The sequence below is a fragment of the Erigeron canadensis genome, chromosome 6, assembly GCF_010389155.1.
Source record: "Erigeron canadensis isolate Cc75 chromosome 6, C_canadensis_v1, whole genome shotgun sequence".
Classification (NCBI taxonomy): domain Eukaryota; kingdom Viridiplantae; phylum Streptophyta; class Magnoliopsida; order Asterales; family Asteraceae; genus Erigeron; species Erigeron canadensis.
In genome coordinates, this window is record NC_057766.1 from 16,189,853 (window position 1) to 16,205,629 (window position 15,777).

General features: G+C 36.3%; 1 protein-coding gene across 1 annotated transcript; it reads right to left on the reverse strand.

Annotated features, from left to right (window-relative positions):
• Window positions 1-8,438: 8,438 nt before the first annotated feature.
• LOC122606197 (NADH dehydrogenase [ubiquinone] 1 alpha subcomplex subunit 13-A) lies at window positions 8,439-15,323 on the reverse strand. The gene is made up of 3 exons (XM_043779157.1): window positions 15,051-15,323; window positions 8,839-8,910; window positions 8,439-8,763 (listed from the first exon to the last, which is right to left on the reverse strand). The coding sequence occupies exons 1-3, from the start codon at window positions 15,263-15,265 to the stop codon at window positions 8,619-8,621; spliced, it is 432 nt and encodes a 143-aa protein (XP_043635092.1). The 5' UTR covers window positions 15,266-15,323; the 3' UTR covers window positions 8,439-8,618.
• Between the last annotated feature and the right edge of the window lie 454 nt (window positions 15,324-15,777).

The following is a 15,777-nucleotide window of genomic DNA, read 5'->3' on the forward strand; positions in this document are numbered from 1 at the left end:
TAACATTTTGCAAGTTGTGAGAAGTCTTGTATTTATAGACCAAGATGTCTTTGATGACATGGCAAGGCCGTACAAATATGGTTGGGAGCATTTATGGATTTGTAGGACAAATCCATAACATGCTTGTTTAGGGTAGAGTGTGTAAGTTTCTTTGATGTGACTTAACACACTTTATTTCCAACCTTTTACTCAAACTAACACTTTACAAGGTATAATGTTATTAACCAGGTAAAGGCCGTTAAAGTACTTTTGACAAGACTTCTTCGTAATCATTGTAAAAGTGTTGTAAGTATTTTTACACTGAGCTACTTCAGTTTCGTCTTCAGATAGAACCTTCTCTGAGCTCTGCTTCTGGGATGATTCTCTTCTTCAGTCTGAATGTCTTCAGTGGTGTTATTTCTGAAACTGAAGTGAAGCTTCAGTGAGCTTTATTCTGAATAGCTTCAGAATCCTGAGCAAGCTTCTTCACTGAACTTCAACTATTTTTGAACAAATCATACTTGGTCGATTTTCGACCTAACATGATGATCCATGGAGGGTGTCCATTACCCCATTTGTTAGACCAGCTTTTGATCCACAACCGTTGTCAACATCACTGTTTGCAACACCGTCTCCATCAATGAAACTATGGTCAAAAGAGCAAACCCAAATCAAACAGAGAGCCAGAAAGGCTTCCCCAACACAAAACCCTCCCAACTATGTCAACCAGCCACCATCATCAAGCAACATAACAAAGCAAGTGGTTGATGACAGCATGATGATAACCTCTTCCAAGGCTCCAGTTTCTCTACCTAAGGAAAAAGAGAACCCCATCTCATCTTTCCTTTATAACTTGTGCCAGGAAGATCAAAAACCACTGAAAACGGTGGCTCCTGTCATTGTTCCAAAAACTGATGATGAAATAGACTCCTGCTCTGATAATGGCTCTTATGAAGACTTACCACCAACAACTGCCTTTGAACATTTGTTCATGGCAGAACCAGAAGAAGTCACAGAAAAGCACACTTTTTACTCTGAGGTTGATGATGCTATGTCTGGAACAACCCAAAATGAAAACACTGAAAACATACACAGGCATCCAAGCAACGATTTAAAAATACAGTTCACTTTTGATGACATCCCGCCATCAAAATGGAGAGAAAGAAGTATTGAAATGTTGACTTGGTGTACAGCTGAACTCCAGTATTACAACATAGACATAGCCATCAAAAGATTTCTAACCAGATGCCAAGGCAGGCTCAGAGACTGGTATATGAGTCTTGGTGATTACAGAGCCCATTAGCTGCTTTCTGCACAATCAGCAGAAGTTTTTATGAACTTTATTATATTAGAGTTTATTGGGGACCCAGCACAACACACTGTCCGCACCAGAGAAGAATTTCTAAAACTCGGACTTCCAGGCGGTTTTTCTTTTAGGCAGCTGTTCACCGTTGGATCTCGCCCCTGCCTGCATTTCTTTTCTTTTTTTTTAATGAAGTGTTGTTCATTCCAACTAAAAGACTTGGAGAAACATTACAATAAGATGTCAGAAAGGTTCTACTGCTTAAACGGCATAGATGATGTGAACCTGAAACAAGTTTTTCTAAACTCCTTCCCAGAATCTCTTGCAAATGAAGCGTATAGAGCATTGGAAAACAAAAACAAGACAATTGCCAATGTCACCCTGGGCGAACTCTTCCAACTCATAAAGAATGCTTTATCTAAGCTGTGTAACCAAAAGAAATTTTTGGTTGAATTTGAGAAAACTGGAAAGAGTCTTGGAGAGCTTGTGATGAAAGGCATTTAAAAATCAAATGCAAAGATGAATCATCATGTAGCTGCTCCCGTCTTTCATAAAGGTCCCCTATAATAAAAAAAAGTTCAGTAATTACTACTCATCTGAGAGGAAGAATAAAAAAGACAAAAGGGATTGGAAATTTTTTAGCAAAAAAGAATACAGAGGAAAAAACGCTGATCGATGCTATGTCTGCAATAAAAAGGGGCATTTTGCTAGAGATTACAAAGAAAAGAAGAAGACCCAAGCATTGATCGAAGCAATCAACAAGATTGAGCCAGTTGATGTTTTAGATCTAGAGTCCTTGTATTCCTTGGATGATAACCCTGGACAAAAGACAATTTGCTCAATCAGCTACAACAAAAACGAGTCAGACACGGACGAGTCAGATACGGACAAGTCAACTGACTTAGAAATAGGTCCTAAGCCTATCTACATGGCACAATTGGCGCTCCTTGAACAAGAAGATCGCTCGCCCCTATCTTTTCCCCAAGAGACATTATTGTACCTTGACAAGAAGAACACTAACAGACAAATAAGGGACCCCCCCCAAACAAGTGGAGAGAATCTGTCAGACAACAACTCACAAATGAGGTCCTACGAGTCATTGATAATAGACCCTCAGGCATGATTGCACCTGCAAAGATTCCCAATGATGAAAGCAGGATAATGCTCAGACAAAATGCCCATACTCTCAACAGTCCCCTGATTGGACAAAAGATGCCACCCTTCTCGAAGAACCAATGGACATTTACTATTCAGCACATGTGCATGAACAATCCTAAAAATGATAGTTATAAAAGGAAGTACAAAGGCATGAAGCGCCATCCACAAACTACAATGAGTACTTCCAAACCAACCAAGCCACTTCATCAACAACTAAAAGAAAATGGCGTCCCAGAAGAAATTATAGAAGTGGTCAAGAAAAACATTTCTCACCATCCCTCTTATCCTGGAAAACATTTCTCACCATCACTATAAAAACATGTGGCAGACCTCTATATGGCCTTCATTTCCACCCAGACCACCCATACTTAAGTACTCTACGTATCAAAAGAATGGATGCTTTGCCAGATGAAGCTTTAAGTTTCCTTTGGTACCTCACTGAAGAGTTCTGCACAGCTTTCGCCTTTAACTCCCAGAAACTTGTAACCTACCTGGTGCGTTGCGAATTAGGTGAATTGACCAAAATTGAACTCAACACCTACCGTCTTCTACAGTGGTTTCTCCCGACGGATGAATGGATTTATGCATTATGAAGAGCCCCTAGGAAACATTGTATCCTTACTCTTTACAAGCCTAAATTCCATAAAACCACCCAACGATGCAGCCCAGATGAGTTCATTCAAGGTTGGATGCATATGACTCCAGCATATTCATTTTACAGACAAAATCACTATGAATCGTGGATAAGAACTCGCATGGTGTTGGCAGAAGCAAACAAGTCTGATGTTGCAGAGAAAGACCCAGAGATTCTAAATGGGACAAAAGATATTCATAATCATCCGCAAATACGTGAATGGAAGCTTATATAGATTATCTCAATAAGCTTCCAATATTCACCAAAGTGCACTATTTCTAAGTCCCAGCTACAACAAGTGATGCAGTTTAAGGGTCAACAATGGTGGTTCGACGTCAAGATACTTAATCCGCAGAACGAAGTTTAGTATTATGTGTCGCTTCGTTAATATTGTCTAAATAATGTCTTAAGTGTGTCTTAAGTGTTAAGGGCGTTTTAAGTGTGTTTAATAATTAAATAAGGTCTTGATCACTCTTAAAGTGATTAAAGGATATCCTAGGAATATTCCATCTAGATAAGTAATCTAGATTTTTATATTATTATTATGTTGTTATGGAGTCCTTTCCTTTGCTTATAAAAGGAAGCCTCCCCCATCATTTGTAAATCATCTAAGAAAAGAAATAAAAACTTTTTTCTATACTTCTCTCTCTAGTTCTATAATTCTCTCTTTGTTCCTAAGAGCTCAGTTGAGCCTTAGCCTTGCATAGCTTCTTCCGAGCTACTAGTGTTTCATAGCTCCCTCTGAACTTGTGAGCTCCTTCCGAGCTCTGAAGTGCTCCACGTGAGCCTTAGTGTAGAAGTTTCGTCTAGGTTAAGATCCTTCTAGATCTTCTAACTCAAAAGAGCTTCGCATCCTCTTACTGGTCTTATATAAATCAGCCATACACTTACCCCCTATCTTGTATCAGAGCCAGGTAGAGATATTCAATTACTTAATTGGGATTTGAAAAAATGCCAAAATGCTTTATAAGATAGTATCTATCGATAATATAACTAAAAGTGGGGGTCGGAAGTAAAATTGGCACCCCTAATCCCCTCCTTTATCCTAGTCCTCCATCCTTATTAATCCTCTAAGTTTTTAATATTAATCTAAATTAATTTACACTTTTTGGTTTTCCATCACCAATTTACACTTTAACCCCAATCTAAAACAATTAATTTACACTTTTTGGTTTCCGATTACCAATTTACACTTTAACTCAGTTTAAAAATAATTAACTTACACGTTTTATTTTTCCATCACCAATTTACACTTTAACCCAATTTAAAAATAATTAATTATACTTTTTGGTGTTCCATCACCAATTTACAATTAAAGATAATTAATTTACACTTTTTGGTTTTCCATTACCTATTTAAAAATAATTAATTTACACTTTTCGGTTTTATTGGTAATCTATAATATAACTCACGTAAGACAAAAAAAAGAAGAAGGTACGATCAAGTACAAAAGGGTTTATCTTTTTATATATTTTGCACATAATTAATCATTATTGTTATTTTTTAACATTGAATTCTTATGTTATTGTTATTATTATTTCTTTTAATTTAGTTTGAGGTTCTTTATGGCTTTTTTCTTCAACAACAAAAAATATGACCACATTAGTTCATCCTGAAGATCTTAAGCCAACACATGTTAACCATAATTTACGACTTCGTGTTGTGCATGTGTGGATTGTTTCGGAGTGGAACAACCCAAAGAAAATCAAAACGTTCGAGATGGTCTTTGTTAATGAATTGCTATGTATCTTTCAAATTATATAGTTTGTACTTTTTGAATATAAGAAACTGTAAATTCTTTATTCAAATTCTATTATTCGATTTCATCGTCGTTTGGGTGATTCGATGGTGTTTTGATCAAGTTTTGCATCCCCTTTGCTATCTCCAGGTAATTGATGATTAGCCACATTGATTTTATGCATAATAAGTCCTTTCAACCCATTGATTTCTGGTTTGAGGGTTTGGGTTGGATTCAATTACGTTTATAATCGATTTTAAGGCATTACGGGTTTTAAATTGATTGTATAAAGTTGGTATATGATTCAAGGATTAATTGGTGTTTTCAATGAGTGATTTTGGTCTTACTTTAAGTGTATCTGATGTTCATAAGACCTGGAGTTGTGTTAAAGTCGTTTAGGATGTGTTTGGTTAGGTTTTGGAGTTGTTTTTCACGTCTGGTCGTCGTAACTCCCGTTAGCTGGGTAATTGTGATAACACCTCCACGGTAACTCCCGTTACAAATTTTCATAACTCCCGTTAGGTGCGTAACTCCCGTTAGGGACTGATTTTTGTTAACATTCTTAAACGACCATAACTTTTGAACCGTAACTCCGTTTTTGACGAATAAGCTATCCACGAAATCGTGGGAGAGTCTATTTTCCAATGGTAATATCACTTAAAGATGAATGAAACCTAAAAGTGCTCAGATGGTTAATATAGTGAGCGACGATCAAGTTTTGTCGAGTTTAGTGAACTCTAATCTAATGGTCGGATCTTTGTTGAATCAAGCATTGACATGGGTGAAGTATTTAAAGCTTGGTTATGATCTTAAGTAAGAAGGTGATTAGATTGTTAATAATCATTTAATGATTATAGGTAGTCGGGGAACACATACAAGACACTTTAAAGTTGCTTATTGATCGTTGTGCTCGTCATCAGGTAAGATACACTACTTTGACACGCCGAGGGTTCAACAAAAACATAGTTTTCATATAATAACTTCCCCAAATGGTATCTTGTTTGCTTATGGGTATTCGGAATTATACGGGAGGTGATATGGGCTATGTAGATGCATATTGAAACCTGAAATGCTACCCCATAGATATGTGACGTTATGATATGATATGAAATGCTTTGAGTTGTTATGAAATACATAATGAAATGAACTATGTTATGCAATGAAAGATGATATGTAACGATATGTTATGAAATGTCATGCAATGATATGAGATGTAATGATATGCTATGATATGATATGTAATGTCTTGAGATGAATTGAAATGTGATATATGTTGATGATATGTGAAATGTGCATGATTACATGGCTTGTTCATCTAGTTCACTAGACTTATTAAGTTGTCATGACACGTGCACGTTTAAGGGCCCAAACGTAAAAGATGATATGTGATGATGTTTAGGTAACGTGGACACCTAAACTATATGTGATGAAAACCGAGCTCGTATATGATATGAAAGTGTTAAGCTTAACCCGTACTTGCCCTTGCCCGGTGAGTGCGTATATGGTTGCTTGGGTGGCTCCTTGCAACGTAATTACGTGGTTTAAGTATCTCCGGGTGGAGTGATTACCCACCAATGTCTTTGAACATACGGACTACTCCTGGATTGGCTTGCCATTCCTTAACGACATTGATGGACCGCTAAAAAGCTTATCTATCCAGTCGAGTGTGAGGTTTCCTGTTAGGTCCTATGACTGCCTACACACAAACTTACACCTTATATGTGATGAGTGACTTATGTCACGCCTAATGTAAGTGACTTATGTCACACTATACGATGATGCTTATATGATATATGTGAAGTAAAAGATGACTAGGCACATCTAGGGTGATCCAACCTATTATGATGATGTTTAATGCGATGATATGTTGTGGATGATGTGATGCTTTGATGTTATATGTGCCTTAATGATTTAATATGACTTTTATATAATGTTTTAAATGGACAACCGTTTTATAAACTTTGTGTTATCTTACTTAGCTAATTCATTAGCTAACACTTGCTCTTTTAAAATGTGTTGTTCCCTCAGGTCCAACATAGTGAGCAGGTAGATGTGAGAAGATGTGAGGCATGGGTAGATGATCTTGAAGCTGGCTGTAGTTTACCCATAGTGTCGGTTGTTTAATGTTAGGCAACCGATGGATTTCCATTTAGACTTGTTTTGACGATATGACTAGTAACACCATTTAATGAATAAACCAAACTGAATTTATTGGTTTGGACTTTTAAAGTTTCCTTCCGCTTTCTTTTGACGCCGTTAGGCGAAAGTTTTTGGAAATCCATGTTTTTAAATGACGGGTGTTACAAGATTAAATACATAGAAATACACTAACAGAACTTACCAGTTTGTTCCATTATTTTATTTTTTTTGCTATTTGCAAGACACTATCATACATGACTCAGTCAATGGTGAATGGACGGAAAATTTTAGGAGTTTTTTTTTTACCGATGAATTGGCTATTCAGCTAGCAAATTTCCATGTTGATTTCGGTATATGTATTTAATATATTTGAATTTCAATTTTTTAGCTTTAATTAATATATTTTGAGACTATCCGTGAGGTATCAACATTAGTTAAGTAGAGTATTATATAGGCAACAATGGAACGAACTTTGTTTATTACAAGACAACCTCAACTATTGAAAATCAGGAATACAATTCGTTTAACTTGTATCTCTTTGTTAGTCTTGTGTATTCAACTTGTTCCACGCATACCTTCTGAATGCAATGCAATTTCAAAAAACAAATGATCAAGATATACTTTTAGGGTAAATCGAATATGTAGTCAACTGCATAAAGGAATTGCTGCAGCAAAGAAAGAATTTCTAAAAAATATTACAACTTAACCCATTCATTATATAAATGGGGGAAATAATCGGTACAGCAAACTACGGTACTGCTCTCTCACAATTATCTTCTCCACGTAATCAAAATGGATTAATAAACCTCCTCCCCCATGAATTTCCCCTATGCAGTTCCAAAAATGGAAACTGCCAGCAGTAAAATACTATCCCCATAAATAGGAAAGGTTAAAGTATGCAGTACCTATCTTAGGTAAAACAAGGGAAGATTATGTAAAACTCAAAGGAGGTTATGTAAAATTCAAATGAGGTTACGTATGTTTATCAAATTCAAAGCTTAGGTATAGTCTATAGTAAGAATCATTTTTCCTATATAAATATAGATCATCACTCCCTTGATTTTTACCCAACTACACGAAATTTTGATGCAGCCAACAGCATATATGCTTTCCGCCTTTCCCCATGCTTTTAAGCGCATTATCAATTCTAAGTTCAGACATAAAATTCATCGCACCAATATGCTATGGAATATTCGCAGTTATGTGGACTAATGCCCAAAGTTCTAAACTCATGTGGGCACAAAATTGATTGCATCACTTTGCTACCTAAATGTGTCCTGCTATTAGGACTGCTGCTATCAGGACTGATACCCGAAGCTGTTACCAAAGAGTTTGGTTTCTTTTAATAATTTAGCTATAGTAGTACCCGCTGAGTACCAGTTTTAGTGCTCTTGCCAAACTTGACCAAAATGAGTCTAAACTGCTAGTGATTTTAAAAAGTATGGTAAGGTACTCGTCAAAATGATAAAATGATGAGAGACCAAGAATTTGTAACAGCATTTGCAGATTGCCAAATAAAGGTACAGCATTTGGATTCAACAGAATGAATGTCTCATTTGAAAGTACCAAGACTTGATCCGGGATTTATTTTCAAGAAAGTATTTGCATGTGATACAACTGACATCAAATTAACCACCCATCAATCATCAGATTGATAACGCAACACCTCACCAAACCTCAGGTCGCATCTCACCAGTGGCAGGAGGCATCCATCTTCCGGAGTGGTAGACGCTCTCACCAACTTTCCATCCAGGCACATCTTTCATTATCCGGGCCTCTTCCTCCAAGTATTTCCTCCATTCCTTCACAAATCTGAACACAAGTTCAACCAAATTATAACTCACACACCTGGGGCTGGAAGAAGAAAAGAATAGCACCCGTGCTTACCTTTCGTCCTCCTCGGCTTGAAGCATGGGCAAAATAGCCCTCCGGGCAGCATACTTTTCCTCCTTTATAGCCCTAAATGGAAAGACGAACACAGATTATACAATGATTATACATATAGTCTGTTGACATTCTTGAGTCTTGACATGAAGACTTCAATAGAAAATAAACATTATAAAACTACAAAGCAAAAATAACAATGCCCAATAGGGACACCAAAACAACAATGGTTTAAGAGTTAAGACATCAATCCGGAGACAGGATAACCCTAGAAGCTTCAGTTAGGACCTGTTACAACATCTGGAAAAAAAAAAATCGGTTCCCAAGAGAGAAAGAACAATCCAAGTCATTTAACAGCTGAGCAACTTTAAATATGCTTTGCTGATTTACCCCTCATTTCAGTTATACTAATGTCTAATTCTGGATAGCTTGGTCATGTTTAGCAATGAGTAATCTCTAATATATGTATGAAGCAGCTCATATTCACATACTTCGCCCGAATCTCTTAAATATAATTTCCAATTCTAGCCTCAACTTATTTGGTGTCAAGCATGTTTACATGTTAAAGCAATTCAAGTATAGTAAGAATTTGCACTTTCTCTAAATTGTAGGGAGTTAGAGCCAAGTCAAATTTGGTCAGAGGCATAGAAATATACATTAGCTAGGACTATTACAAGTCAAAAACAACACTCTTAATATGTTCATGAATCATTATCACACACTCTACAAATATTACAAACTTTCTTAAAGTACCCAGCTAGTAAAAGGGGAACATCTTTCTCATTTACATATTAAAGAACGGATATATATGTAACCATCTCCATGAAACTGCTTATAGCATAAACCATTGATATAGTTATACATACTGAAACCATGAGCAATTATTAGTTGGTCAAAACTTTCAAATCAATGTCTTGGTGATTGTTTAAGCCCATGAATGAAGATATTTATAAACAGAAAAAACCTTTCAACACCATTGTGTACTAACAAGTTGTTGCACGGGTACGGGAACGGGAAACAGCAAAACTCAAAAAATCAAGAAACGGGTACGGCATGGGTACGGAAATAAATACATAAAAATAAATAAATATATATCTATACTTCTATACTTCTATATAAAGACTATACACCTTTGTTGAAAAGTTAAAAAAAGGATGCAAAATGACCATTATACCTTTAATGAATTAACTTACACCATTGGTCCCTTATCTTTTAAAATATCCCATTACCCCTTTAGATCAATTATCTCTACATCAATTACATTTATATCAACCTACACCATTCGACACCGCCACCACCACCACCACCAATAGTCACGCCATCACCACCTGTTGCTAACACCACCAGACCACCGTAACCATCACCGCCGCATTGCGCGGGTACCGTACTAGTTATAGATAATGTAGCACAAAACCCAAAATATATTTTTTTGACACGCATATGATATAAAATATGACACGCCTACAATTTTTTTGAACTCCATAAATACGCATGCATAATACTCCGTAAATAAAGGCAAATTAGAATTAAATATTTATATGTATCATTCCAAGACAAAAAAGACTAGCTGTACTCTTTCTCTTAAAAACACACCGGCGGTTACGACGACTGTACTTTTCTTTATATACTGTATCTTTTATATATATATTTATATATATATATATTTATATATATATATATATTCTGATATTGATACCTCTCTCTCTCTCTCATCTCTCCATCTTCTCCATAAACCCTAACAACCATGGAATCACCATAGCCACCAACATCAGTGACCACCATCAGCCACCAACAACCGCCACCACCTATTCATATATAAAATAGGTCAGCGCCGCTATCTATTCTTTACTGTTTCTCTTTCTTCTCCTGAAATGCGTTATTGAACTGTGGTACGACGACTCCGATTAACAGATTCTGTTCCTCCTGGACTGCTGGGAACTTTTAAAAAACGTCCCCAAAACTAGAAACAGTACAAGATTCGCCTGTTGACTTATAGAATCGGTCAAGGAACGTCTCCAATTTTTTTGAAGCGGCCAAGAAACGTCCCCAAGCCGTCCCCGTAGGCATTTCCGTCCCCGGCGAGTTTCCGGTATGGGGTACGGTGGCTCCTGGGAGTTTCCGTGCATCAGAGCTAGTGGATTTCTTCATTTAACTTGGCCATGAATATAAGTTGTATTCACATCTACTTGTATTAACATTAAACAATAACATGCAATTAACACTAGAATCACCCAAATAGTATAACACCTCTTTATAATCTATTCAAGCCCCACGGGTTAAAGCCTCTTGCAACCAGTCTTGCGTTATATCTAGGCTCTTCTACACCGGCAATTCCTAATTTAAGCTTACATAACCACATACAACCAATTTCTTCCTTGGAGGTTTATCAATTAGCAGTTGAGCCTCATTCTTGAGCAACGAGTTCATTTCATCCTTCATAGCATGAACCCATTTTTCTCTATTGATATATAAGCAACTATGTCATCAGTGATTGAAATATGATTAAAACCTGACTCATTTATTAATGTCTTCTTGACGTGTTCCTTTTCCTTTCCAATTCATAATCTTTTAGAGGATGGTAAATTGAAGCTCGTGCCTCTAATTGAGCACCAAAGTAATCTGTTACGATCCCACATGGGCCAAGTATGTGATTGGTTGGTGGTTTATAAAGTCTAGGTGTCCTCTCCTCCTTTCAGCTAGCTTTTGGGAGTTCTACATTTAGCCTATGGCTTGATGCGAGTTTATTATGGGATGTGTTCGTATCAATTGGTATCATAGGTTCCAACACTCGAGTGATGGCCCATTGGGTGGTGGCTTAGACCTTGGTTTTAAAAAGTGCGTGTGAGCGCTAAGCACAAGCCTTCGAGCTTTCTAGTACACAAGGCGCAGGGTGTAGAAAAAGCACTCGCCTTTTGGGCTTTTTTGTGAGCCCAGGCATTAAAAACTTGAGCTTTTTGTACACAAGAGGACTTTTTTTATATAAATAAATAATCTTTTGTTTCTTACCTTATCATTCTCAACAAAATTGATCTCTTCTTTCTTTTTCCTCAACGAGACCAACAATCTTTTGGAATTTTTTTTTTCAAACAACAAATTTGATCAAAACCGGACTTAAACGAGGATCTTAATAACGGTGTTTTGGTATTTTGTGTTCTAATTACTATATAAATAATTTATAATTTTTTTTTCATAAGTGTGCGCCTCACATACGAAAAGCTCGCCGTTTTTGCATTTAGCGCTTCCGAAATGGACCATATCGCTTTTGTGCGCCTATCGCCTTTTAAAACCAAGGCTTGGACCCGTAAAAAGGTCGCCAACCATGACCAACGAGCTCGGAGTGGTGGCTTGGATCCAAAAGTAGTGTGCCAACCGTGACCAACATAACCCTCACCAAAGAGGACGTTGGCTCTTCAAATGACGGGGTGTTGTTACCAAGTGTGAGATTGGTTGGTGGTTTATAAGACTATGTGTTCACTCCTCCTTTGAGCTAGCTTTACAGAGTGAGTTCTACACTTAGTTTATGGCTTAATGCAAGCCTATTGTGGGATGGATTCATATCATTACATACTCCACCTATGATGATCTTTGGTCATTCACGTCTCCATAACCTAAAAGGATATACCCTTTCACACCACCATATAGATAGCCAATCTATATGTTGACGCCCTCCGATCAAAGCTCCATTGACATTTCAAATTAAGTGTCAAATGGCTAATAATGATGCATGTTAACAAGATAAATAGCAATAGCAATAGCACTACCTCTGCATATAACCTTGTGAAAGACCATAATGTGTAAAAACACAAGTTTTGTAAAGTATGTCAAGGTGTCATACGAATGGCAACATGTTTGTTCTTGAATATTGTTTTTTTATTCTATTTTCTCAACTACGACTTTGCATTCTTTGAGCCTGCCATGGGCATCATGGTTCCTAATATTAAGTATTTTCATTGGATAGAAAGATATTTGCTCCTTGAAGTAAATCATCCCTACCTCGTCCAATTAGATCTTAAGATTCTTACCTTCGACACCTGGCTTTCTACCGTGTGACGGTTTGTTTGAGGCCCCTTTACTTACTCGCACGCACACTTATATATGTATATGATGTAACTTGATAAGAGAAAATATAAAAAAAAAAAAATTACTTCCAGAAAAGTGGGTTACATGTACTATTTACTTCTAGTGCTATTTATAAAGAAACAAACAAACATAAAACAAACAACTACAGGGTCACGTTCTCCACGAAATTCCAATAAACCCGATCAATTTGGACCATTTCTCCCTGCACATGCCTGAACTTCTTGTCATATCTTGCAATACCATCCTAAAGCCTAACTTTAGAATATGACTAGAACTTACTAAATTACTTACTAATACTAACAATATTAAACATACTAATATTAATCTACTTACTTAACAGACCCCACTTCCATCTTTGTTCGACCCATGCTAAATCATGACCCGACTTGACCCATCAATACTAAACCCAAGACAACGGATATTAGCTTAGAGAACCCCCACCGATGTAGAGACATAATTGATCAATGATGATGTGTAGTGACTTATACTGAGCTTGAATGGAAAAGTGTTCCCACACAAGTGGTAGATAGCATGGGATACCAATTTCACATTACCAAAGCACCACAATTTCTTCAGGGTCGCCAATGTGACCTAGAGAAACCAAACTGCAATGTTTCTTACTTTCACACATCTAAGAGACTACACTAGAAACCATTTTTGAGCTTAATATCACAAGGTTTAATTTAGAGAGCTCTCATCTTGACATGCCAAAAAGCAATATCACTCTTAGTCTCTTACCATCAAACTTTTCGACATCTAATTTAGTTGATCTCATACCTGAATCTTGTTTCGCACAGGCTTAATTTCATTCATCTTCACAACTCACCTTCCCCAAATTATCAAGTTATAAAGCCTAAGATACCGTTCGGTAAACTCAATTTTAACCAAACCACACACATGAAATCTATTACCTAACGGTGCAAAAAAATGGAAACAAATAATCCGAACCAACTCAATGTCGAACCAAAGAAAACCAAACTTAACTTCGATTTAGTCTGGATTCTACAATGTGGTTTGTATCTTACATATAGTTCCTCAATTATAATTATAAGTGTCAAATATACTTGATATTGCGCTTGCAAAGTAGAGGTGTAGATTTCCAAAACTACAAACTACATTAACATATAAAAAAAGTAAGCTTAATGTATATATAGCATCTGTCGAGTATACACAAGTAGTTTTGGTAACTGGGATCATATATCCAATAACAGTCACATTGTCTTCATCGAAAACTCTGAATCTTTTAGTCATTGTCTACTAAAGAGACTACAAAAAACCAAATATTGTGAGATACTCAAAACACAAATTAAAAGAGAGTTAGCAAACTACCAAACACATTATCTATCTTGTCACCTATGATTAGCATCTAGTAAAGTGATTTTAGCATCATCATTTTATATTTAACAGATAAAAACGGAGATATTCAAAAAGAATAGGTCAGAATTGGTCCTGACACTCTTAAAATATTATTAGCCTTCTTAGCAAAGCCAAGCTTCATGTAATAAGGTGGTTATACTATGAAAGATAAATAACACAGATAAAAAGAAAAGGTCTGGCATAAAACTATATAAGAGTGAATTATTTTTCATTTTTCCTTACTTTTGATTCTTTCCAGATTAAACATCAAGTGTAACATTGCCGATGGAACTTTGAAACACTGAGAAAAGCGCTAATATCTTCTTAATCGAATCATATTTTACAGCGACTAAATACCAACATATGTCAGCTTAGTTGTCTGGAAGGTTTATTATTTCAGGTTAGTTCAAAAAAATAAAGTCAACAATGAAAGTAGGCCTGTCAAGATACGCAAGAACCATCAAAGATACCAATTACAAAGACAGTGGTATGTCACATAACCTAGAACTGGATCCCGTTAATAAAAAGTACACTAAATTCCAGTATACATTCAAATAATTCAAAGTAACCGATATCATAAATGCCAAATCATTTACTTACAGAGTTATAAAAACTAACAGGGACTAAGGGGCTATTTGATCACAACCATCCTGAGGTTTCCAAGACAAGATGAATTTTTTTATAATTCACTTTATTTTTTAGATATATCACAAACATATCGTATCTAAACCCTAATCAAAAACTACATTTCATAAAAATCACACCAGATCTAATCGTACCTGCGGATCTTATTGCCTTTGCCGACCTGATACATACCCCAAGAGAAAGCACCAAAAGCAGCAAGGAATATAGCGACAGCGCTTGGACCTTTTGATGGGATCCGGCGAGCGTAACGGACCGGAGCGAACCCCCCCGGAGGTGGCCCATCTTGAAGGAACGGCATCTCTTTCACGCTCGCCATACCTGGCTTGTTCCTGATATACGCTTCTGTCATCCTTTTTGCCTCGCACAAAACCAAACGGTGGTGAAATAGGGGATTTTAGGGATTTATTGTATGTAGGCGTCAAACTTTGTGTTCTTTAGTTTTCGTTAATAACTAGATTTTGTACCCGGGCGTTCCCCGGGAAAAATAACGACACGTAAAATGTCGTGACAAAAGTTAAAAAAATAAAAGTATAAAAAGTAAGTAAAAACAAAACTTTCTTTTAAAAAGTAAAAGAAACGAAAGCGATAGTTGCAAAAAGTAAAAGCATGAAAACTTTAATAAATTTATGCGAAAAAAGTAATGAAATTGAAACTTTCGTGCCAAAAGTAAAATAATTAAAGTTATGTTACAAAAAGTAAAAAGGTTAAAAGTTGTGTGAAAAAAATGAAAGAGCCAAAAGTTACTGGTTGAGAGAAGTTAAAAGAACAAAATTATGTGATGAAGAGTAAGATAATGAAACTTTCGTGGCAAAAGTTAGAAAAATAAAAGTAAAAACAAAAAAAAAACAAAAACTTTTGTGC